At 36.7% G+C, this 24,743-nt stretch overlaps 4 protein-coding genes across 6 annotated transcripts in view; 2 read left to right on the forward strand and 2 right to left on the reverse strand.

Moving 5' to 3' along the window:
* Window positions 1-4,550, reverse strand: part of traf2b (Tnf receptor-associated factor 2b) — a 26,346-nt gene extending 21,796 nt beyond the window's left edge. The window contains exon 1 of one of the 2 annotated variants that reach the window (XM_056746438.1): window positions 4,410-4,550. The gene's annotated coding sequence lies outside the window, so the exon portion shown is untranslated. The remainder of the gene's footprint in view (window positions 1-4,409) is intronic. The other variant, XM_056746437.1, reaches the window with a different exon arrangement.
* Window positions 4,446-11,812, forward strand: coq4 (coenzyme Q4 homolog (S. cerevisiae)). The gene is made up of 7 exons (XM_056746440.1): window positions 4,446-4,621; window positions 6,106-6,243; window positions 6,640-6,736; window positions 6,821-6,923; window positions 7,001-7,130; window positions 8,645-8,738; window positions 11,082-11,812. The coding sequence occupies exons 1-7, from the start codon at window positions 4,561-4,563 to the stop codon at window positions 11,281-11,283; spliced, it is 825 nt and encodes a 274-aa protein (XP_056602418.1). The 5' UTR covers window positions 4,446-4,560; the 3' UTR covers window positions 11,284-11,812.
* Window positions 11,813-12,278: 466 nt separating this feature from the next.
* bspry (B-box and SPRY domain containing) lies at window positions 12,279-18,575 on the reverse strand. The gene is made up of 7 exons (XM_056747114.1): window positions 18,536-18,575; window positions 17,356-17,767; window positions 16,233-16,331; window positions 15,591-15,821; window positions 15,119-15,144; window positions 14,887-15,011; window positions 12,279-13,494 (listed from the first exon to the last, which is right to left on the reverse strand). The coding sequence occupies exons 2-7, from the start codon at window positions 17,737-17,739 to the stop codon at window positions 12,935-12,937; spliced, it is 1,425 nt and encodes a 474-aa protein (XP_056603092.1). The 5' UTR covers window positions 17,740-17,767; window positions 18,536-18,575; the 3' UTR covers window positions 12,279-12,934.
* Window positions 17,838-24,591, forward strand: zmynd19 (zinc finger, MYND-type containing 19). Of its 2 annotated transcripts, none has more exons than XM_056747117.1 (6): window positions 17,838-17,970; window positions 20,159-20,218; window positions 21,048-21,154; window positions 21,277-21,417; window positions 22,725-22,905; window positions 23,133-24,591. In XM_056747117.1, the coding sequence occupies exons 3-6, from the start codon at window positions 21,054-21,056 to the stop codon at window positions 23,274-23,276; spliced, it is 567 nt and encodes a 188-aa protein (XP_056603095.1). In that variant the 5' UTR covers window positions 17,838-17,970; window positions 20,159-20,218; window positions 21,048-21,053; the 3' UTR covers window positions 23,277-24,591. The 2 variants fall into 2 exon arrangements, with proteins under 2 accessions (XP_056603095.1, XP_056603093.1); XM_056747115.1 differs by lacking the exon at window positions 17,838-17,970 and adding an exon at window positions 18,680-19,071.
* Window positions 24,592-24,743: the final 152 nt, after the last annotated feature.

Consider the following 24,743-nt stretch of genomic DNA (forward strand, 5'->3'; position numbering starts at 1 on the left):
CCTTGCTCGTTACAAACGCGTTTGACCAATCAAAGCAGACTACACCATCTGACCAATCACATGACACTAGGCTAGCTGGTAGGAGGGGATTAGACGGATGAATCGCGGAACGAATCATTTGAGAGTCAGTCAAGAAGTAAGGTAAGAATAATTACCTATTATAATGACATGATAGTGTTTTTACACCTATGTACATATACTTGTTGGTGGACACTCCATAAACCAAAGAAGGACCTTAAAAATTGTATGCTACTTACTCTTTGAGATCTCAAACTCAATGTTTTAAAGGTCCAGTGTGTAACTTTTTGGAGAATCTATTGACCGAAATGCAATATAGTTTACATAACTATGTGTTCAGATGTGTATAAAGACCTTACATAATGAAGCGCTATGTTTTTATTACATACAGCACAGGTTTGATTGCATGTAAATCGCCATGTTGTTTCTACAGTAGCCTTAAATGTACAAACTGCTCTACAGAACGCGTTGCATAAATACGTTATCTCATGCGGGAAAGAAGCAAAAATATAACCACATCTTAGTCTTCTCTCTTAGCCTACGCAGTGCTTTGAAAGGGGGGGAGAGGGATTGACTGAGTTGTTAGTTGCAAATCGCAAACCCGACCACTAGATGCCGCTAAAATTACACAATGGTCTTTTAACAAATACAAAATTTATTGTAGTAGCTTTTTTGGCTGAACTATTCCATTAATTAAACGTTTTCCTTTAGCTACTTAATATTTAAAATTCCCAACTTTTGGTAAGTTAAGTGATTATATATGGACAAAGTAAACAAATTAACAATAAACCCAAACTTTTTTCAGTTTGTTTTTCCGACAGTATGCTTTAAAGAATGACATGTCATCGACTAAGGGCAGGTCTTTGTCTGAATTTGGGGCTTGAGAATGTTTGGTGCTGATTATGTTGCCTAGCTAGCACTACTAACAATTTAATAAAACAGCATTATGTTGTGTTATATGATATGTAATATTTGAACATGCAAAACAAAAACAAGCCAATTCAGGACAAGGTAAGTCTAAAACAATATGTCCATGGAGACAGAAAATAAAGCCCTTTTAGACTGACCAAGCCCAACCCCAAAATATCTGCCCTAATAAATGCTGCAAGGACAAAGAAGTTACTTAAAGATCGGGTAACATGCTATTTCATGCATTCTGACTTCTTTACACTGTTAAAGGTGCTGGCTTGTGGCTTCTCATGCTAAACACGTTCAACCTTTTAAAAAACTAGTGGGACGCATGACGTATTATTTTTGTGCTTGATTCACTCCCCCAGCTCTCCAACTTGTTTCTGAAAGTTTTTATAAGCCTAATTCTTTTTGAAAAGCATGCCCACAGCAAGGTGAAAGAATAGCCCGCTGACACACCAACCAACGAGCGATAGTAAGTCCCGCTTATCAAGATTTGCTGCTGAAAAATTTCAGTGATGGATGTCATGCAGTATAAACGGTGGAACATTCTTCCTAACTCAACAACCCCAACCACATCTCTCATAACATTAAAACAATTTCTCAGAACCCATCTCTTCAGTGTATACTTGACAGACAAAAAAATAAAACAAATCTACATTTACATTTATGCATTTGGCAGACGCTTTCTTTCTCTCAACAGGTATTGTTCTGGCTTTTGTTGAAACTAGTAACTTGGTATTAGCACCTATTGAATTATTGTTCCTGTATGACATATTGCTTTATTGCTCACTGAACTCTCTCGAAGTCCCAAAATTGGAGGGGGCCGCCTCAGACTCTCAATAAAATTATGTTGGGTGAAATGCTGCATAACAGACTGTCTTTTGAAACTGCAGTTGCAGAATTATGCAACAAAAGAGACACGGTCTCGATATCAGTACACTGACAGCCGAATCATACCCTTAGCGTAATTACGCTCCGCTTAAGGTAAGTTTGAACTCGAGCGTCGAACCTACGCCGTAGCCTATGTGTCAGTTTTCATGCATACCTTTACAATGTTGTCCGCGTCGATAGGCAATGACCACTAGGGGTCAGTGTCCACGAACGTGTTGCTTGGGTAACGAAGACAAGAGCAAAGAAGAAGCACCTCGTTTGAGAAGCATAAGCAGTGATAGTGGCAATAAAATGTAATTTTTGTTGCAGATTTGAGATGTTTAATACAGAAGCACAAATATTTGACTTACATTATTAATTCGGAAAAATGTGTTTGAGTAAACATGACTATCGCTGAGTTTTTTGACCTGAGGTAGGGGTTCAAAGAGACCAATCAGTGCGCATGTGGTCTGTGTAGGGTCCCCGTTGAGTTGATGCATTGTTACATTTTTGGAGAGGTGCGCGTCAGGCTACGGTGTAGGGTACGCATAGGGTACACGGCTGTGTAAGCTATGCTGTAGGTTTCGGCATAGGTCTTACGCATGACTATAACTTCCACTTGAGTCATATGGTCAGTGTTTTCTTGGCAAACCGCATGAACGTGCATAATGTAAAAAACACGAAGGGATGATTGCGAAAATGTATTGTGTGCTCGTGCTGTAGTTCCATCCCCTTGCCTGCCGCCGGCAGCTCGTCTTTTCCGGAAATAATCGTACAGCTGTCTCTCTCTTTTATAAATTTGATCAAACTAAATGTTCTTCGAAGATACGACGTATGCAATACGACTGTATAGGCCCTCAAAATGTAGTTCCGTCCCCTTGCCTGAACCCAGAAGCTCGTCTTTTCCGGAAATAATCGTACAGCTGTATCTCTCTTTTATAAATTTGATTAAACTAAATACTCTTCGAAGTTACGACGTATGCAATACGACTGTATAGGCCCTCAAAAAGAAAATATATATATATATAAATATTTAACGCAATTAACGCAGGATCCGTTTGTTGTCTCATCTTTTGCCTAGGGTACATTATATAATCACGCTCTTATTCGTGTACAGGCTTTTAAACCACTTAAACGTGTTTTGAAACAGGTGCTTTGTTCAGTGAAGATAGACAGCTTCTAGCAACACGTGGTGTATACTGGTGTATACAGTCAGTGAATCTTAGTCAGAATTTGTCAGACAGCACACCAGTTTCAAGTTCTCTTTTGTGCTTGAATGAATAAAACCACACAAGATTAGGACAAAAAGCCTGTTTTGTCTAGCATTTTCGTAAGCACAGACTTCAACGTGTAGAACAAAAATCTTAAATGAATGAAAAGAGTTATGAAAATTAGAAAGGCCTTCAGAGTGTCTTAATATAGTCGCATTCAAAAATCTACTGCTGTAACTACTGTCACTAATGTTAATCAAAGAACAAAAGAAAAGAGGAATTCAATGTGTTTTGTAGCTTTAATGAGAATTCTTGTCTATTTAATTCAGAATTTAGCATTAAAGACTATATTTGTGTTTGAGAAATTCTATTCAATTTCTGTATATTTCCTAAACATGATAGCCCTCAATTGTACTTTTGAATGGCTATAATTAATGTTAGAAATGAATAGAGACATCAGTAACAGTACTAATATCAGAATGTTGGCTTTCATTCATAAAATGATGCAGTTAAAGAAATCTGTTGTTTCTACATTAATTTGAAGATAAAATATGAAATTATTTGATTGTAAAAGTATATTTTAAAATAGTAATGTTATGTGCGATTAATCGTGATTAATCACAGACAAAATGTGTGATTAACCCGATTATTATTTTAATCGATTGACAGCACTAATATAAATATATATGTATATATAAATATATACATATATATATATGCATATGTTTGTTTATACATACATACATACACATACATTTTTGTATTGGTGCCGTCAATAGATTATAAAATATAAACAAATATATGCATGTATATCTATCTCTTCTAATCATAGAAAACATTATATTTGATAGCAACTGTTGTGCAAGCTTTCACAGAGGGGAGATTTCCAGCTAATACTGAACTATGTGCAGTAAATTACTTATTAATCCTGTTTGCCAATTATTTACTGGGACGATTATCTCTATTTTAAACTGTAATATACAAAAGACTCAAAGTTAGCATAATCCTTAACCGCCATAAACAACATCTGCAAGTCACACAGTGTTTAACGTTAGCAATTCGCGCTAGGCGCAATTTCTCTTTTAAGTCTCGTTAGGCCTTCAAACATGGACTAAATCCAGTAACGTTACATCTTTCCTGTTCCAGTCAACAAACTGAATGAACAAACCATTGTAAAAGCAAACGTGCCATCGAACAATTGCCTTAATAAATAAGTGGAAAATGCAGTTGATACTATAAAATCCGATAAAAACAAGTTAACGCTGTCATTCAAATTCAGTAAACATAGCCCCTGTGCGTAACGTAACACTTTCAAATTACACCCAGTGTATCGCGAAGCGTTTAACTGCGGATACTCAAAGACCACAGCACAACGAAAAGTCTGTAAAAGTTACTCACCTAACACTCTCAAATACTCTGAAAAAGTCACTGCATTAGGCAGGGCTTCAGACTTGAAGTACATACGCCCAAAATAACGTTAACGTTATGTAAAGCACGTCGTCACGTGACCCACTATCCTTCCTGCTGATAGTTACAAGCATGATTTAAAATGCTGCGTGGATTTAGCTTCATTAAAACTATTCAAGGATTTAATCGACGTTCTTATGGAGGTATTCTCTACTAAGTTGTTTAGAGTGCTACTAGTTCCCTTGCGTCATATATAAATGGTATGGTTTTAAGCGCAACTTCCTGACCTTGCCAGTAGCTTAAGGCTAACCAGGGCTATCACATCAAGCCTACTTGCAAATGTGTCATACACCGCAATGATCATCTAACGTTAGGGAATACAATAGTTTAAATTCGGTGTTAAGCTCCCTGCGATGGTTAACTTTTTAACTTAAATCACATAATAGCATTTATAACAACCGCTGTTTACATTGGCTAAGGAACCGACTTGCTTGCCCATCAGTTGTCTTTTAATTTAGAGAAATAGTGTTCACAATCCGGTAATATATTTTTCTTGATTTCTTTACGATTCCTATATTTAAATTTTTATGTGCCTAAAATTTATTAAGACTGAAAATCATTTTTGTAGTTTATTTATTATTTAGACAGTTTATTAAGGAAATTCCATTGTACACCAGTATTACGTTTAATTTCCTACGATCGATACGTTTTAACGCAAATTAAACAAAAAAATGGCAAAACTTTTATTTTGATATTCTTTTTTTTCGGAAATGTGTGCGCATTGCATTGTGGTAATTGATGGACTTCTACACGCATTTGAATGGTTCCAAACTTACTATTTAAATCGTATTTGTTATTCTTGTAAATTGTTATTAACATTTTTGAAATTGCGCGATATCACTCACCATGCAGATTTTTTTATTACGTATGTTTAAAGTCGAAGTGAAATAATAAATGACAATGCCTATTTTTTCATGAAATATTGCAGCGTTTTTTGTAAATAGTTTATCAATGTGGGTCATTCTCTTTTTATAGTTCATGATGTGCCCTCATGATCTGTAGCTAAAATCTGAAAATGCAATTTCTTTCTGTGATGACTATCCATCACACATCACGTTAAGCTACAAACTAAAAAATACAAAAAGTTAGGGTTTAATAATTAAAACAATGTGATTTCCTAGATGCAAATGTTCAGATTTTAAAATCTGTGTAGTGTATTCCAGCCTTAAATTACATCCAAGTATTTCTTCAATAATTTAAGATTTCCTCTTTGTCCATTTGCACAGTAGTCAAAAATTTCTTGGAATCTGAGAAGACATGCAAACATTGCAAAGTTATGTGCTTTTTCATCCCAGAAAAACTGTCACCACCTAATATATATATCATTTATTTTAAGATTTTTGCCTAAAATATGACTGAACATGTCCTTGATAGAGTCAAAAGTTTAATACACTGTTCTATTTCAGTGTAAAGTTTTTCAATTTTTAAGTTTGGTTCAGAAAATTGTACCTTCGTTATGTAGGCACCAGAGGATGTTGTTATGTTAGCACTATGTCGGTGATAAAATAAAGATAGGTGGCAGGCATAAACGTAGATTACACAATTTTCTACTTCAGTATAGTTGAGTCTGTTCGCTCTGATCATCGTCTTAGGATGTGTTCAACATCTCTTCCTCCCCTCTATTCAGTACTTACTGGGCACCAGCACACAACCTTAAATCAAGATGGAAGTTTGTATCCAAGTCACATCCCAACCAACTCTGTTCAGAAAGCTCTTCTAGCTGTGGGCTCTGGAGTGGCTGCCCTACAGAACCCCTACAGACATGGTAATGCCTTTTGTTATAAATTTGCATTCAGTTTGAGTACGGTCTGACTACGGGTTTTCTCTTCAACTTCTTTTTGTGTGGATGGAAAGTCCATATTTTTTGAGTGAAAGAGAAACTTGTTTAATGATTAAGTTTCATTCACTACTTAAATGGCTGGATTCAGCAAATTCATTTAGCTGTTCAGTTTAACGGGTATATAAAATGAATATTTCACATGCTCCGATCGTAGATTCATATCAACAGTGTTTAAACTTTTCGAAGATTTGAACACTCGTAAAACACATTGAAATATCATCAGATTATCCAGATTAATTACCAAACACACACCAAAAACTGTATTTTCTAAATGATGTCACCTTTTCTGGAGGTATTCCCCTTGACTCAAATATTTTACAGACATGGTCGCTGTGCTTGGGGAGGCCACCGGTCACATGGCCCTGATCAGGCTTAGGGACAGAATGAGTAATGATCCTGAAGGTTACACTATTCTCACGTATGGCTCAACATGCTGGTAATGTATTTACAATATTAGATTCTGTATAAATTCTTGTAATTTATGTTTATACGTTGTCCGTAGAGAGCGTCCTAGGATTCGGCTGTCTACACTTGACCTCACTCAAATGTGTGCTTTGCCAGAGGGTACATTAGGAAGAGAGTATCTTCGCTTTCTTGAAAAAAATGTAAATTATGATCAAATGTTATTATTTTTTTATATAGAATGTGTTCAAATCACTCATTTTTATCATGCTCTTTTTAGAAAGTCACCCCTGACACACGGGCGGACGTGAAGTTTGTGGATGATGAAGAGCTAGCATATGTCATGCAGCGATATCGTGAAGTCCACGATCTGTTGCATACCCTGCTTGGCATGCCGACCAACATGCTGGGTGAGCAGTGTTGTATATATTAATGCTTATATGGCAGTTTTCATGTTAAGTGTTATGATTTCCGGAGGGGAGAACCCAATTGCAGGCAGAGACGGATGGTAGGGGTGAACGAGGGTATTTATTGCACAAAAACTCACTCAAAAAGACAACACAAAACCCACAAAGGGGAAATCAAGACAGGATAACTATAACAGAAATCATGGACACGGACTGACTAAACTAAGAAAATAAACACTAGTACAAACACTGAACTGACTTACTGACACGGGGTACAGAAACAAGGAGAGACAAGGTCATAAAACAGAGCAACTAGACATGAGACTTTCCCAAGACTTTCTCATAAGGGTACATATACACGCACATCAAACAAGAGTAGTAACATCAAACAATCCAAGAGCACAAGAGAATAGACAAGAGGATGCTTTAAAGGGAAACAAACACAGGATAATTGGCAAGGGACAGGTGTGGGTAATGAAACACTAATGGGAAGGAAACAAGGAAATGAGATGGCGGGAGACACAGACAAGACATGAGAAAGCGTATGTCAGCCAATATAAAAGCAAAGACATGTCTTTCTCACACAAAACCCAAGGACTATGCCATGAGTCCGCTGCAGGACAAGAATAAACATGACATGATAGCGGAATCATGACAGTTAAGGGTTTGGATAGGATAAAAGGATGTAGAATTCGGCATTGCAGAATAAGGCATTCATATGTGCTTTATATATACTTATATACAACCAATATGCATGTTAATAAGCAAGTAGTTAATGATGAATTTGTGTACCTTAATATAGGGGTGCCGCCAAAAATTCTGGGCCCAATGGAAACCAAAATTTCTGGCCCCCTACAAATAGGAAAATAAAAAGGGGGTCTGCTCTTCTGGGCCCTAAATCAGCCTGGGCCCTTAGAATAGTCCTAACCTTCCACCCCTTTACGGCGCCCATGTGTGAAACCAAGAATTCTCGGGAAATGAAGACAGAAATTTCCTTTTTGGGTGAACTATCCATTTAAAGAAATGGAAAGTATGCGTGCCAATGATGAGTTGATTTGTTATGGATGCAGAAATAGAAACAAAAGAAAAGGCCAGCGCTACCAACGTAGAATTGTTTGTGTGTAAATGAAACACTGCTTTAGGGCGCAGTTGCCATTACACATAGCATGCAAGCTTATTTTCAGTTGGCACAAAAAATGACTCCTAGTAAAATTAAATGGACTCAAATCAGGTAAAAAAAAAAAAAAAAAAAAAATGGAAGTAAGATGAGTCTAATCTCTATTAAGTATGCAAATAGAGGTAGTAAAGAGTACCACTTTCAATTTGGTTTTCAAATTAAAAAAAGGCTCAAGTCAATTTACATACTTTCATGTCATTCCAAACCTGTACGACATTATTTCTTCTCCAGAGCACAAAATAAAGTATTTTGAAGAAAAAAAACATTGGATCCGATGTACTTGGTGATCAATGGTGGAAAGGTAACAGTGCCATGTGTTTTTGTTTTCCTGTGACCACAGGTGAGGTTGCTGTGAAATGGTTTGAGGCTGCACAGACTGGTCTGCCCATGTGTGTTCTTGGAGCAACTCTTGGACCTCTACGCCTATCCCTCAGGTGACAATAATTGTATTAACAGCAGTTGTGACATTCAGTTATTTGAAGTCAAAATGGCGTAGCTTGATCTTGGAATGATGCGAGTTGTTGTAGTGACCCCCACTGCCGATGGAAATCAATTTTTCTCCATTTAGTAGAATGGGGTTTCACATCACAACTATGATGATAAAGAGAATAATATCATTGGGATCACTTTTAGAATATTTTTTCCATCTGATGAACGATAAAACATATTGTCAAACAGTTTTGGCAGATAATGTGTTTGATGAACGCCATGCAGGTTATATATCTGAATTAAAGACTTTGGCGGTAGTAAAGCTGTGTGTTTATGGCAGGATATTATATAATATATATAACGCTTACGAACCTTAGCAAGCTGGCAAATATATGCTTTGCATCCCAGACACCATTGCACCTTCAGAGAGAGCATCCAGCCTTTGCTGTCATATTTTGGAGTAAAGACGTCTGGGAATGAAAACGAAAGTTTGCTCATCAGGGTCATCTAAATTCATTTGAGGGATTGGGAACACTGCAGCGTGCAGGCTTAAAATAAACATAACGTTATCGTCCGCTGGTGTGGGCGCAAATATAGTTATAGGTACAGTTATCGTTATAATGTGAACGGCCCTTTACAAAGGTTAAAAATTATACATTTATCTGAATTAAAACATTGTCGGAAACTGTTGTGTATTCGGAAGACCTTCTCAAAAGAGTGCGATGATTAGATTTGATATATCAAATTAACTTCTGTTGAATAAAAGAAATCCATATTTGGTGTGACCACCTTTTAACCTTTTAAGGTTGCTTTGGCAGGTGGTACCTAAGACTTTTTCAGTACTTTGGAGTGCTTTAATTCAACTATGAGCAATTAAGCAACCCTCTTCAGTATTCCATTTTGTAGAAAATAAATCTTTATTCTTCAGAAGATATTAGTGACGGTATATTAGTGAGGTGTGACTAAGTATGAGAACAATAAAACATTTTTATAAACATTAGCAAAAAAGGGTGACAACAAATCTGTAAATCCCCATCTACTAAAATGTCTTTAGCATATGTCTGATAGTAAATTCTTTTCATTTATTCATTATTCATTTATTCATCAACTACTTCCAGTTGTCAAGCTTTACTGGCAATGGTGTTACTAGCCGGAAATAACACAAGACATAAAAATAAAGATGATCTTTAATTTCCTGTTTCTCTGGAAGATGAACATTCTGTATGATTAACTCGCTCTCATTTCTTTCCAAAGCTGTATGACTTTGTTATGCAGAACACAGAACCACACTGGTCCCATTGACTTCAAATGTATGGACACAAAACCACTGAAGCATTTCTTGAAATATATTTTTTGTCCTCCACAGAGGAAAGAAAACTACACAGGTTTTGAATGACATAAGGGTAGATAAATTATGACAGATTTTAGTGGGTGGTGAACTACCCTTAATCGAGGAATAGGGCCTACTGCCTGCTAACTTGATGTACTATAGGGTCTAATGTAAAAGACGAAAATGTTTAAATTGTAAAAATTGATGGTAGATTATTTTCCTCCTTAAAATGCCAGTGCAAGTGTCTCATGGAAATATGTCCTTTAATGCAAATATTAGGGGTCGACCTACATCGATATTTAGCATTTTTATGATTATCGATTTTCAAAGCCGATTTGAAGATACATTTATTTATTTGTGAATCCCGCTATTTGGCTCTAATGCAGCCTCGTCTGTTTTAACACACCACTGTCTGGCCTAGAGCAATGCCCACCCATCTGATTTGCTGGAAGTCACGAGTCCGGCCAATCAACGCGGCCAATTTCAACCTCTTTCTGAAACGCGTCATTAAAACAGACTCAGACTCTGCAAATACACACCATCGAAACGTAAAGAATATGTCTAAAGAAGGCTCGAAGTGTCTACTATAAAATTATTGACTGCATCAAGTGGAGCGCATTCTTTCTGACGAGTATAGTTTCTTTCTGTCCTCAATGTTTACCATTTTGGTCTTTCTATAGTAAATGTGTAGTAACCAAAGTTTTTGTCAGAGCTCTTGTTATTCTTAAATTTTAACATTATTTTTCATTTTTACACCAGACATAAATATATCGCTTCAAAATATTGGTTAACGGTCTAATTGATCTGTAGTATTCGACATCGGACCTGAAAACGCATGTTGGTCGACCCCTTGTTAATATACAGAATGTCATATAGATATTACTTTGTTCTGGGTTTCATTACTGAAATGGCAAAAGATGTTTGTAATTTGAAGTGTAAGTTCAAATAGATTTCAATAAGTATGTACTGTCTAAAGGAACCAGTTTGACATTTTAAATTTGGTGTGTGTTGATTTCAGTCGTCTACAGATGCTCATTCAGTCTCTGGGTCCATGGGCTCTGCGCAGTGGCCGTCATGCCCGCTGTGTTCTCAGCATTTTCTATGAGCGCCGATGGGAGCAGAACCTTGATGACCTCAGACAAGAACTGAACATTGAGTCACCACCACTTAATCTTTTTCCCAGCAAGAACACATCCTCAAACAGCTTTATCAAACAGTAACCTTATCTTATAACTAATTTAACTGACAAAAATTGTTTCATGTGGGGGTGTCACATAAGGAACTTGCATAGATCCTATTAAAAACCATGATCATAATATTTTAAATAGTCTGATTCCTGGAACCGGTCTTTGTTCTTAAATAAGGAACATGAATAGTTCACTATTATTAACAATTAGATGACCAACTGAAATTTTCATTTCATGTGCAGTGAAGTTTTACATACCTAAATTTTTCCCAAGTGAAAAAATAACACTTCTCTAGTATTTTAATGTTTTGTGTTTTATAAAATCCGTCATGTTTATGTTATTTTATTGTCACCATAAACGTAATGTGTATTCTATTTAACTTGCCATATTGTCATACATGAAGAGATTATGATGTACAGTAATATACAGTAAAAATTGTTTTCATTAACTTAAATAATTTAAAAATAACTATGCACAGATGTCAACAAACTGTGCAACAATAAACAGATCAAATCAATAGCTGGTTTGGCAACTTTAATTTGTTTTTTGGCTGTTGTGCATTAAATTAAGTAGCACCAAAATTCTGTCGTCATTTATCCACCCTCATGTGATTTAAAAACTTTATAGGATATTTTGTGAAATGTTTTATATTCATACAAAGGAAGGCAATGGGGGCCATTGTTAATTGCTTACCAAAGTTCTTCAAATGATCTTCTTCCGTGTTCTGCACAAGAGCTTGCATGTCAAGCACGTTTGGAATGACATTATGGTAAGTAAATTATTAAATAACTACTGTTTGGGTGAACTATCCCTTTAAGAGTGACGTAGAGAGGAGCACACGCGCAGTTCTCTGATGCCCTCTAGTGGAGTAAACCTACGGCACAGAAACGGTACTATGAATCTGCTGCAATAAATCAGCTTTTAATTAAACACAACCATCCCAAAAACTTCAAATGTTCCCAAATGACAATTAACATCATCATTCATCCAGTGGAAAAACTGGCAGTAACAACAACCATACCAAAGAATTGTGTTGCTTGACTTTTTATTGTCTTTTTTTATTATGACACAACACTTTAAATCAATAACAAAAACTACTACGATAAGTTAACGTTCAAGTCAAAACCTTATTCATATTTACTTGCACCTGGCAGATGTTTACAAATAGTGAACACAAATATATGAATGATTATGTGTTTATATATTTGTTTCTGTATTTAGATTTACATCGTAAATGAGAATAAAATGGAATTAGGTTTTGTTTTAGAGAAAAGAGAGGTGATCACACCCTGAAACTGGCCAGCATTTTCAGTCCAACATTTGTACTTGGGAAACACTTTTTACCTTAAGCACTTTAAGCCTTTTTAATTGTCTTAAAATATCAAAATATGTGGGTTGTCATATACATTAAACTATTTAAAATAAAGGTAATAAATACCACAGTCAACATTTCACTAATTTAAACATATAGGCCTACTATACATCAACAGAAAATGTATTTAACTTAAAAAATATAAAAACAGTCAGTCGGTCAGTCTTTTAAATGTAAATGAGTACATTTAAGTCAAATTTGCTTCTCTAGAACTAAAATATATGATTGTTATTCTCACACCTGATATATCAGTCTTCAATGGCAAAGAAGATGTGAAACCTTTTTTAAATTATAATTTGCATTACAAAATGTTCATTCCGTCCATTCTAGTGTTTTCAGATTGACAAGAGAGACACTCTGATCCGCCACAGCGCATGCAGCCAGCAGAGGCTCGCTGAAAGCATGTTTGACTACATGTAGTAAAGACATAGATTCAGGATCATAGAAGAGCAAGGTCTGACTGGGCAAGTCCAGCAGCAGACCCACTCTCTTGAGTTTCTTAACCACTGATATGCCCACATTACATCCATCGTGGCAGAAGGATAGGTCTCCATCATAATGTGAAAGCACCCATGATTTTGTGTTGTAGCCCAACCGGGCAGAATTTCCGGACCCCTTGCGCTCCATGCTAGCATAGCAGATGCCCACTTTAAAGGCGGCGCTTTTGCCCATGTCGAGTACCCAGCTGTGGGTGCCAGAGGACATGGGAGGGGAGCAGAGAGCATTGGGCCAGCTGTCGAAGCGTGCTGGGTCATAGGGGGGTGACTGACGCGTGCGTTTGTGCAGGAAAGTTAAAGTGCGATGGTCGTCAGAGAGGGATAGAAGTGGGCTGACTGTTTTCATTTCGAACTGTAGCTTTGTTGAACTCGGACCTAAAGAAAGAAAAGGAACATACATTAAATATTCAGCCGCTGAAAAATTAAGAGACAATTACACAAAATGATTTACTCATGTAAATGTAGGGAAAATTATCTTTTTTGTTTCAATCTGTGGCTACATTATTTCTCCCAAATTTCAAATTAAAATAGCAGAAAACGAAAACTGGAGCAACAGGTACAAAACAGAAAAGTATTTCAATCAACTCTGTATTTCGAGATCTCAAATACTGCAAACAAAAGTTTATATTCCCTTCTAAGAAATACAACAAAAAAATTGTAGACGTTTATAGGAAAAGTTCAAGACTCATTTTTTAAATTGATATCCTTGATTGTTTTGCAGTTTTCCCGAATCTTGTCATGCTGTCAGTCTTTCTTGATGTTGGATGACTTTGTCACAACTGAGGTTTGATTTTGTCGAAATTTAAATCCTACTGGAATGGCCACAATACATCTAGAAATGGTGTTTAAATTAACATTCAGCTATTGGTTGATAGTTTAAAAACAGCCAATGATCAGGGCCGATATATCCTGTCGATCAAAAGAGGACAGGAAAATGCAATGAAATTGTGCTCTGTGTATAGAAAGCGTGAAGACACATCACAAGTTTGATGTTTAATATTAATAGTCATTAATAACATTCAGAAAGATAAGAATTTATTCAATCTTCAGAATCGGTATTGGCAGATATCGCTCAGAATAATTAGTATCAGTGGAGAAGTTTAGTATCAATGCATCTCTATTATATTTTTTATTTTAATCTACTGTTTAAGGCACTGCAAAAAAGTTTGATACATCATAAGCCACGCCCCCTTGAAATACTGCCATCCCCATCGAGGGCTGCCGGCCACAGTTTGGGAAGCACTGGTCAATTCTGTGTAGTCCCTCTTCCTAGCTGAAGTTATCCCTTCCTAAGTGTTAAATTCTTTGTGATACTTGACAAGTGATACTTAAAATGTTAAAAATAAAAAAGTTGTCATCCACAGCCAAGGAAAAAAAAATACTTGGAAGTTTTGGAAGAGCATGCTAAAGGTTTTGTGTGACATGCTAAACTCCTCCTAAAGCTACCTGAAAAAGCGGACTTCGCAAAACATTTATACTTGTAAAAATGCATTTTTCACTGTATAAATAAACTATTAAAAACAAAAAAGTCAACAATCCCACTATCCCTGACAAGAGGTAGGTCGTGCAAAGTACAAAGTCTTACATGTAGTAAAGTTAAACTCAGTTATGCTTTAAGGTAAGCTCAGTTCTGTCTAACTCTAAGAGTGAGAATGGCCTACAGTGTTTCTGTTTAAACCAAAATGAAAGCCATGTGAACAGAGATGTTAATGTACTTATTCTTTCATTAGATGTTTTGTGTAGAAATTGAATTGGAATTGGACTAACCTGACGGTGCAAGCAGTATGGCACTGGCCCATAAACCCAGCATGAGTTTACTGGTGCTACATTCTCTATTCAGACTCAGTTGCTCAGTGTCTCGGGGTTCACCAACACCTTCTGCATCCTCAACCCTGATACATTCATGTACAAAACAATTATCACTTCTGAATTATCGTAAATTTTTATGATGATAACATATTACAAACTTATTAAACTGATGGTAAATTGAAACAATTACCTGTCAAATATTTCCTGGTTAGCGCTCTGAAAATAAAGAATAAAACAAAACAACAATCAATAGATTGTCAAAATTCTATGATTATATTCTTTCGATATATGATTGATTATCTAAACATAGTATTTAAAACAGGTAAAACAAACAAAGCTGATTAAATTCTCCCGTAACATTTTCGAAACCATTTTGAGTCATTTTTTTCATAAAGTTTTTTTTATTACAGTAATAAGGGGTTAAAAAATGGTAATAAAGTTGTTTAGATGCCTTGAAAATAATGAAATTTCTTGGACTGTAGATTATTATTTCCCTGACGTTTGATTTCAGCCTTGTCGTTCTATTTCTAATGCTTATAAAGTTTACTTAAGTTAAAATGTGTTTTTACCACCATGTGTTTTCACATCCAAAGTTAAGTCGTTTTAGAAATAAATAAAAATTGTAACAGAATTTTAGCAAAATTTCTCCTTTTTCCACTCACCACAAGCATGGCATCTGTGGAGTGTGTGAGTTTGTTCACGAGACTGGTGCGTGTGTGTGCAAGTTTCTCTAGAGTCTGTGTCCAGTGTGCTCTCTGAGTGAGGAGACACTGCTCCACGCGCTCTTCTTCTCGCTGTATGGCCTCCAAGAGACGCTGCTCCTCCTCCTCAAGAGCCTCACGTATGGCATTTACCTGAGACAGCACACGCTCTCTCGCGCTGTTTGCATCTATCTGGCAACCCAACAGCACACGGGGCATTTACTACACGATACAGTATTAACATGTTATAACTATAAACATCTGAACACTCCTACATTGTAAATTTTATAAGAAACAAAAAAATGTGACAAGGGGATATTGACCAGCATAGAAATGCAATACTTTGTGTCTTTGCTGTCATTACTAGTCTTCAGGTGATTATCTGGGTATTTTATTCATGTTTTTCCTTTCAAATAAAATGTACTGTGGCAGTACACTGATGCTACAAAATTGTTATACCATGGTATTTAAAATACACTGTTCCACAATACAAATTATTACAATATTTTTATACCATGATGTTTATGTACCACTATATGGCACTCCAAGGTATAATTTTAATAATTATATAAAACACTGTCGATGAGTGAATTTATCACCTACCTGTACAGCTTTCTCTCGGGCTGTAAGTGTACGATCAATAAATCGTTCGATCCGCAGAGTTTGCAGCTGCATCTTTTCACAGACATCCACCAGTTGATTCTGTTTAAAACCAAGGGAATAGAGTAATGTTAGATTATGAAAGGAAAAAGCGTTTTAAGTGCAACCAAGAGGTTTGAACTAGTAATGTCAGGAGTCCGGAATGTCTACAATGTTTCTCAGTGGAATAAAGAGAATGTTTTTATATTATTTGCTTCCTTTATTACACAATTAATGTGTAAATATGGATTCAATTGTATTCCTAGTATCTAAATTGTAATGTTTTTTAACATGTTATTGAAGGAACTAGGATGATCCTTTGACAAAATTTGTATAGGGCTTCATAATGTTAATTTGTTGGCCTTTTTACCTGTTGTCTCTACGGGTGTCTCAACAAATAAATGCAAATAAACGTTTTGGTGTTTACTACAGGTCATGAGAAAAATGTAAAAGTAAATCCACCCAAAAAAGGACTTTTTCTGGCAGCAGGGGCGTAAAATTACATGTTTTTCTAGTAAATTTGCTTTAGTATTTTCAAAGATAGGCTATGTGAACAATCTCTAAATAAAACAGCAAAATTGTGTACAATTACCACTCTTTTACATCATACATGGAAATCCTGTAAAAACAACCGTAAAATTCGGTAAAAATACAGTTTCTTTTTTAGTTTTCCTGAGAAAACAAGAAAATTCAATACCAACAACAGAAAAATTAAGGAAATACGTGCAGTCCTAGGCCTATCTCAAACAATTTCACTAAAAACAAATGTCTAAAGATTACAATAAATTACCTTAATTAAGTCCTAAAGAAAAAGATATAGGGCTACTTAATTTTATAAGGTGCATTGGGTTGTCTGCAGCTTTATGACATAAAGAAACTATCAACACCCTCCCCATGTGATTCACACAAATGTTCACAAATAGCACAACACTTACGAAGTCTCAAATACTAAACATTTAAACAGTTATAATAAGTATAATAACATTTTTTTTACTGAATAATCGTAATTAAACTGATTTGTTTAAACTTTTTTGTAAAAAGCCATAATTATGTGAGCCAGTCATGCTATTTAATTGTTCTTGCTCACCCTTACTACAGCTGCCCGTGTAACCAGTTTTGTCACGCTGTGACCCTGACAAAATCCATCCGAAACACATTTCGAGCAGGCCAATTTCCCTTCTGTACTACAATATAACTCTAGTGCGCTTCCATGCTCTGAGCACAGTTTCAGTTCTCCAGAAGCCGGTAGAGAATCTTCATCGCTGACATCACTCTCCACAGGTCTTTTCACAGGTTCTGTCGCCGATTCTTTGTTCACTGTGCCATTGCTGTATGACAACAATCCACCAGTTTCAGATACATTTCTCTGATCTTCCTGTTTCGGAGGGTCGTCCAGTCGAGGGTCAGACTCCAGGTCACTGACATGCAAGGACACCGTTTGAAGTTCGCAAAGTCTGTTTTCGGCACTCATGACACCGACGGATGAAGATATGTTGGTTCTTCAAAAAAAGCATATAAAACAACGGGTGACTGGCCAGTTTCGCTGATGTATACTGTAAAATACCAGTGGCGCAGGTGTATCCAGTTTTAGAGCCCTGCCTCTGTCACACTCGCAGGTGTGTAACACGGAAGTTAGAGAGTGCGCAAGTCTCTGAAGTATCGAGTTTTATTTTCGATTGTGGTCACTGGCCAGTATTACCAGGTGAGTCTTGACACACAGCGTGGGTATAAGATTTTACAATAATCTGTCGTCGGGTTCAGCAGGTCGACAGCATTATCTATGTCCAAAAGACTGGGAGAAATTAGAAAACACTGATGTTAATGTGTAACTATTTGCGGCATTTTATCATCAGCATATGAGTAGATCCGTGCAGCCCAACCTGTACATGCAGGGGGGGTCGTCATTTTATAGTTAATTCAAATCGCAGTGCAGTAGAAATGTTTCAACGTGTTGCATTTTGTAAATGCAGTAAATGTTTTCATTACGTCAAAATTCTCATTCAAAGAATGTTCTCCAGCATCACGCATATTTTCAAATGAAAATGACATAATACGTTTAATTATTTAAAGGATACGATAAAATGATAAATAGGCTACTGGATGATTAAGTTAGCTCTTATAAATATTTTCCCTCACGCCATATCAGAAGAAACGCTGTGGTTTCTTTATATTTATCGCAAAACACAAAACTGGTTATACTCTCTTAACACTTCCGCTTTTATGTTATTACCGTGAACTTCTGATATGCGTCTTGTGAACTATATTACCATGATTTCACTCCATTGGTACCAATGAGCAACATTTCGCGCTAAAATGTCATGTTTTATTTACGTATGAAAAGGCGTGGTGAAACAAATGGGTGGGATTTGCTGGGAATTTTCACATTTGGATTGGACAAACCGGTCAAACGCTTTTAAGTTTATCGTTGAGACGTCAACGTGAGAATTTCAGACGTAACCCTAGGCGTTGCGGAACTCTAATTCTTATTGGACGAACTACTGTCAGTCCTAGTTTACGATTGGTTTAGGTTTGGTAAATGTTTTTAGTCCCGCCCCCTGGAGCTGGCAGGTTTTTCCAACCTCTCACAACGGTGCATCTCGGAGGATTGGAAGCGGGTGGGTGAGATTTCGGGCTAAGACTTAACCTATTACACTACAAATTTGTACCCAGGGTTGTGTTGGCCGTACCGATTTTAAACGTCTAAGCATTGCATCCGCTCTCACATCCCAGCACAGACCTGACATCCCCTCTAATGTCGGATTTCAAGCTTGGGATCGTTCGACTTGGCCGTGTGGCCGGGAAGGTGAGCTGAATCCTAGGGCTGCCATGTGCGAAGCGAAGGGGATCTGAGAACCGTGAGCTAAATGCCTCTTTTTAAAGAATTACGTTGCGAATGAATATTACCTACTTTGCTCATGAGAGCATGTGTAATTGTCGTCGAAATTTGTGTTTTCTTCAGTAAAATTGACCGGCTTGTTAGCCAAATAGGTTGCGTCGCGTTTGAGCCGCCTACTTTTGCTCTGGTAGTACCGCTAGCGTGGCTACAGCGCTGCTCGGACGAGAGATCGTTTCTTAACTGGAGAATGCGAAAGTTGTTTGTTTAATTTGCACTATTGGGAGGATGAGGTAATGTAATGTTACGTTTTCCGATGCTTGATCCACGTTTATTATGACACTGGCATCCAATATGTCTCAGAGATGTCTGAATGCCTCAACCAGGAACCGTTTGCAGCGTGACTCAAAACCGGCATGTTGGCAGTGATGAACGTTAGCACAGTCCTAGCTTGCTGGCTTTTTTCAAACATTCTTACAAAAACTGCGTATTGTCAGTAATCTCGTATGTTATCCACAGAACACCCGATAATGATGAACGCGGCATCCATTATCTTAAGGGTGATTGTTTGCGCGGTTCAGATAGCGGGGTCGGACAAATTAAGCCGAGTCGTCTCTTGATGCCAGGCCGCTCATGCCATGACACTAGAGGGCACCCGGTAAACAAACAAAAATTGGGGTTAAACAATAGGAGCATGTGAGCATCGCATGAAAGAGGGCAATAATGAAGCTAACGATGCCCTCTTGATGTTGTTATGAGATTGAATAGATCACAGGTTAACGTTACCTCACATTGCATTCGATTCTTTGCCAGTAAATCGTTTATATAGATTGTTGTTTCAATATTTCAGGTCAATTTTCCTGCCGTAAGTTTTTAGTATGATTTAAAACACGTCTAAAATCCTCTAAAGACCGACATTTGTACAAGACAGAGCTAATCCGCTGCACTTGACGCTTGTTTTGACGGGGGACCACTTGTTTGTACCAGACGTTGTTGATGTCAATGTTAATTGTGGTCTAAAATACACTTTTATAACGCATTTATTTTTTCCCTTCAGACAAAATACACTTTGATTGATGAGCAAGACATACCTTTAGTGGAAAACTATGCTTTTGAGGTGAGAACATTTGGAATGATTGTTCGGTTGTTTGTGTTTTGAAATGTTTGTGCGTGTATGTGTTGTTCTTGTTGTGTGTAGGCATGGGCCAGTATGAGATTTTATGCGGCATAATAAAATTTACCAAAATACAACGGTTTCACGTTGTAATGGTATTGGTATTACAAAACTAAAATGTGTTATTTCCCAATGTCTGCGTTTACAAAAATAAACACTTTTCAACTGCACACAATGCATTTAATTTTAAACCAACATACATAACATGTGTGTCAGGTAAAAATAAAGCCTTCAATTACATTATTCTTAAAAATATATATCTTTGTCATGTATAGTAGAAATAAACATCAAACATTGAATTACATGATTGGATTATTTAGAAATGGTAGCACAGAAAATTTTAGTGATTTGGAAACATTAAAACCGGTAAAACATGCCTAGTTGTGTGTAGATTTTATTTTGCTTGTACATATTTCTTTCTTTGGTCAGTTATAGGATAAACCATAACAAACATTTTGGCCTTTGATGTCAATTCTTGTCATATTAAAATATTATCAAGTGTGCTTGAAAATATGCAATGCCATATATTTTATGATTTTTGTAACTTTCTGTTTATTTTAATGTATTTTTATATGCCTTGCGAAACTGAAACATTTTGTAAACAACCCAAATCTTATGTCATTATGCCATATGACCTACCTAAACTATAAGTTTTAGTTGTTGGGTTTATTTCAGTGATGTGTTTAAATTAGGTTTTTAGTTGATTTTGCTCTCATGTATAAAAAATTGATTACAAAGTATCCTAATTTTTAAAGGAAAAATCTTTTATCAGGCTCGCATGGAAGTTGATGCAGATGGGAATGGGGCCAAAATCTTTGCTTTTGCCTTTGACATAGGCAAGGGTAGGTGGGCAGGTCGACCACTGCATGAGTTACTCTGGTGAGTGCACTACTAGGATGCAGTTCATTTTATCATTTCTTCACACAAGGGCTCTATAAGTTATATATTAAAAATAAAATATAAATTGTCTTAAGTCATTGTTTTTATCTTTTGGTTCATAGGGAAAAGCACAGAGGGGGTATCGCTCCAAGCTTCCAAGTAGTTCACATAAACTCTGTCACAGTGGACAACCGTCTAGATAACTTGCGGCTTGTTCCTGTTGGATGGAGTCCTAAACCAGAAGAACTGTCTAGCAAACAAAGGTAATTTCCTATATCATAAAAGTAATGCATAAGGAAAACAAAAAAAAACATATTGGGGAAAAATAAATATCGGAAGACTTTCCTGTGCACAAGTTATAGTTTCTGTTATGCATAAAAAGGACTCTAGATGTCACCAGTTTAAATTAAATGTAGAGACTGTGCAAGAGATGTAGAATTGGAAATGAATAGGCACATAGGTGAGGGGATATTTTAAAACGTTTGACATAGAACATGCAAAAGGTGTGTTAATGCCAGTAACTTTTAAAAGGCAAAATTCATTACATTGCTTATTATTACTGCATAGGCTAATATGTTTTGAAAGAATCCTGGTGGCCTTGTTCGTTGTCTGTACAATATACCAAAGTGATAATTCCTGGCATTCGTTGAAAATCACGAATTGGTTATGCCTATTTCGTAAGCACTTATTCAGTATTTGCCTATTTTCCTACAGACCGGCAGCATTTGAGAAGCGATGCACGGTCAAACTGCCAGCGCGCATATAATGACAAGCGTACATTGCGAAATGTTAAATACATGAAGCCTATCAATAAACTTATTTTATTATTATTATGTAGATTATATAATTCGTTGATAGGTTTTATCCAGGCCATTTGCGTGTAGTGCGAATTATAGAAAGTTTTAAGCAAATTAAATCGTTTTTAATTAAAATATTTATTGTTAAATGTAGAGCAGGTGCAAGAAGAACGCAAGGTATAGCTTAAGCGACTTTTAAACTTTTTTATATGGAAGAACTGTATCACTGATATCACATTTTTTTTCATAAAACAAGTACACATCATGTAATGCTTATATTGTATATGTGTGAGGGGAAAACGTTGGTATAAATCTCTTCTGCACTGATGGAAACTCAGTCATCTTTCATTAAAACAACATTACAGCAATGGCATTCGTTCCTGTAAGTACCACTACACGGAGAGCCCGAGAACAATGCAGATAAATCATTTAAAAGTTATATGTATTAATACACGTTGTGCATGTTTTACGTCAAATGTTTTAAAATATCTCCTTCCAACTGCATATAGACATGTGCATATTCATTTCTAATTCTACGTCTCTTTCACAGTATCTACATTTTCAATCAAACTGGTGCCATCTAAAGGACTTTTTATAAATAACAGTATTGTGAATTTATTGACAAACAAAAAAAATCAGAAGTCTTTTGAGGTCCCTTCCATTGCCCCGTTTGAGATGACATCACATTAAAATATCTTATTTTGACAAGCATCACATTTCTGCTGTGCTCAACTTGTGCTGCCTTCTAATTTCAAATAAAATGTTTTTTTTAGAGAGCAGTCGCTGTACTGGCTGGCTATCCAACAGGTTCCTGCAGACCCAGTTGAGGAGCAGTATCTAGAGCTGAGTCGCACACGTTACTATAATGCCAACGGAGAGCTGGTGGAAGAGGAGGAGTGCTCCTGCACCTACTACGAGTGTCACTACCCACCCTGCTCGCTTATTGAGAGGAGGGTCAGTATGGCATAGAGCAAAAGAAAATCCTTATGTTTAACTTTGAATACTGCTCATAATCAGTATTTTAAAGGTGAAATGTGTAATTTGGAAAAAAATGCAATTATAGTCATAATATTCAAATGTTGATACTCGATTCAAAATCAGGTTTAAACAAGACCTATTCATATTATGCTGTTTGTTCTAATCCTGAAAACCTCACTGTCTTTATTTTTGTGTCTTTACAGCTGAGAGAGTTCAACATCTGTGGCCGATGCCAGGTGGCACGCTACTGTGGCTCGCAGTGCCAACAAAGAGATTGGCCAGCCCATAAGAAGCAGTGCCGCGAACGTAAACGAGTTCTGGCACTGGAGTCTGAGCCCGAACGATGATCTCCTCGACCCCAGTTTTAAGAACGGGGGTCAGAGGGGTGTGGGGTGAGAGTTGAAATGCAAAACTGACTGAAAGGATAGGAGACAATATTGATGGGTTGGATGGGCCATTGGGGGAAAAAACTTGTTTCCCTGAACTGTCACATCTTCACAGGTTGCCTGTGGAGATTTTGGGAAATTTAGTTTTTTTTTTCGTTCAGAGGAGGTCTTCAAAGCTCCACCTGCTGCTATGGATGTGTGTTTAATGAAGAAAAACACCATGCCGTCATAACTCTGTGGACTGCAAGTATTGACAGTCATGCGCTTGCCCGTTCCATCCACCCACCTATCATGAAGTATTAGCCACTGGTTGCGAGGGACAAAACTGCTGTACAACTGAAAGGATGGAATACGGACCTCTTCACTGTACTACCCTTTTCTCTCCTGGTTGAACTTCTTGTGCACATAACCAAGCACATAGTCACCCACCTGCCATACCTTCTACAAGAATACAGCCAATAGCTGTGCAAAACCACACCACCAGTATTGTGTGTGCTATGCCATTATTGACTGAAGGACATGGATGAAATGGTTGAATGTTTCCTTTTTTATTATTATTTGTCAGTGGGAAGTTTTGGGGGTGGTGCTGGGGAATATGCCTACTTTGGGGCAGCATCACTTTTTGCATACCCATTTTTAAAATGCATTACAGTCCTATTTACTCTTTCCACTCATGTTATGTTTCGTTTTCTTACCATAACAAGCACTCAGTTTAGAGGGATGTCCTGGGAAAAACTTGAAAACCCACACAGAAAGTTGACTAATGTTGTCAACGTGTACTTGGATGTAAGTTGTCATTTGGGTCCCAGTCATTCAATGATTAGTCTTCTGTTTGTCTTAAACTTTTTGTCAAAGTGAGCGTAATTTATTAATTTTTCACTTTTTAATCTCTCATCTTGATTTAAATTTGCACACAGTTTCCAAGTGTGTCTTCCTCTTACGTCAAGGGCAACTCTACCAAACTGTGACGTGCACCTGCAAATGCGCATGTATACAGATATGTACATGTGGTGTTTACCTGTGTGCGTATTCCGAATAATTTATAATTGAATTATCTGGTTGGGTTGAACACTGTGCACTGAATATCCACACGTTGATCCTCACTCTTTCTGAGAAATGGGAGTCTTGGGTAAGGTGGGTGTCTGTTCTTTTTATTTTTTCTAAGCTATTACCATACAAACATAAAAGGCATAAATATGTGAATGGACAAAGTTTGTGATAACTGACCATTTCTTGTCACTGTAAAATATAAGAATAAAGTAAATAAAATATTAAATGTGTAAAGGTTTATTTGGTTGCAATGTGTTTTGTCCACGTTTGTGTTCTCGTTTTAGATTTTCTTTTCGTTATGTATTCTTTTTTCTGCGCATGGTCTATTGAACAATTCTGGTCAATGTTATTGAATATCAATGTTATATTCATCAATTT

This window comes from Triplophysa dalaica, chromosome 4 (genome assembly GCF_015846415.1).
Source record: "Triplophysa dalaica isolate WHDGS20190420 chromosome 4, ASM1584641v1, whole genome shotgun sequence".
Taxonomy (NCBI): Eukaryota; Metazoa; Chordata; class Actinopteri; order Cypriniformes; family Nemacheilidae; genus Triplophysa; species Triplophysa dalaica.

Coding starts and splice junctions, on each gene's coding strand:
- coq4 (XM_056746440.1), top strand. CDS start 4,561: ATGCTGCGTGGATTTAGCTTCATTAAAACTATTCAAGGATTTAATCGA. Junction 6,737..6,820: donor GAAGGTTACACTATTCTCAC/GTATGGCTCAAC, acceptor CGTTGTCCGTAG/AGAGCGTCCTAGGATTCGGC. Junction 6,924..7,000: donor TTCGCTTTCTTGAAAAAAAT/GTAAATTATGAT, acceptor TGCTCTTTTTAG/AAAGTCACCCCTGACACACG.
- bspry (XM_056747114.1), bottom strand. CDS start 17,739: ATGAGTGCCGAAAACAGACTTTGCGAACTTCAAACGGTGTCCTTGCAT. Junction 15,822..16,232: donor CCCGAGAGAAAGCTGTACAG/GTAGGTGATAAA, acceptor TTGGGTTGCCAG/ATAGATGCAAACAGCGCGAG. Junction 13,495..14,886: donor CATACTGCTTGCACCGTCAG/GTTAGTCCAATT, acceptor TTCTTTCTTTAG/GTCCGAGTTCAACAAAGCTA.
- zmynd19 (XM_056747115.1), top strand. CDS start 19,021: ATGTCGGATTTCAAGCTTGGGATCGTTCGACTTGGCCGTGTGGCCGGG. Junction 20,219..21,047: donor TGGAAAACTATGCTTTTGAG/GTGAGAACATTT, acceptor ATCTTTTATCAG/GCTCGCATGGAAGTTGATGC. Junction 22,906..23,132: donor GCTCGCTTATTGAGAGGAGG/GTCAGTATGGCA, acceptor GTGTCTTTACAG/CTGAGAGAGTTCAACATCTG.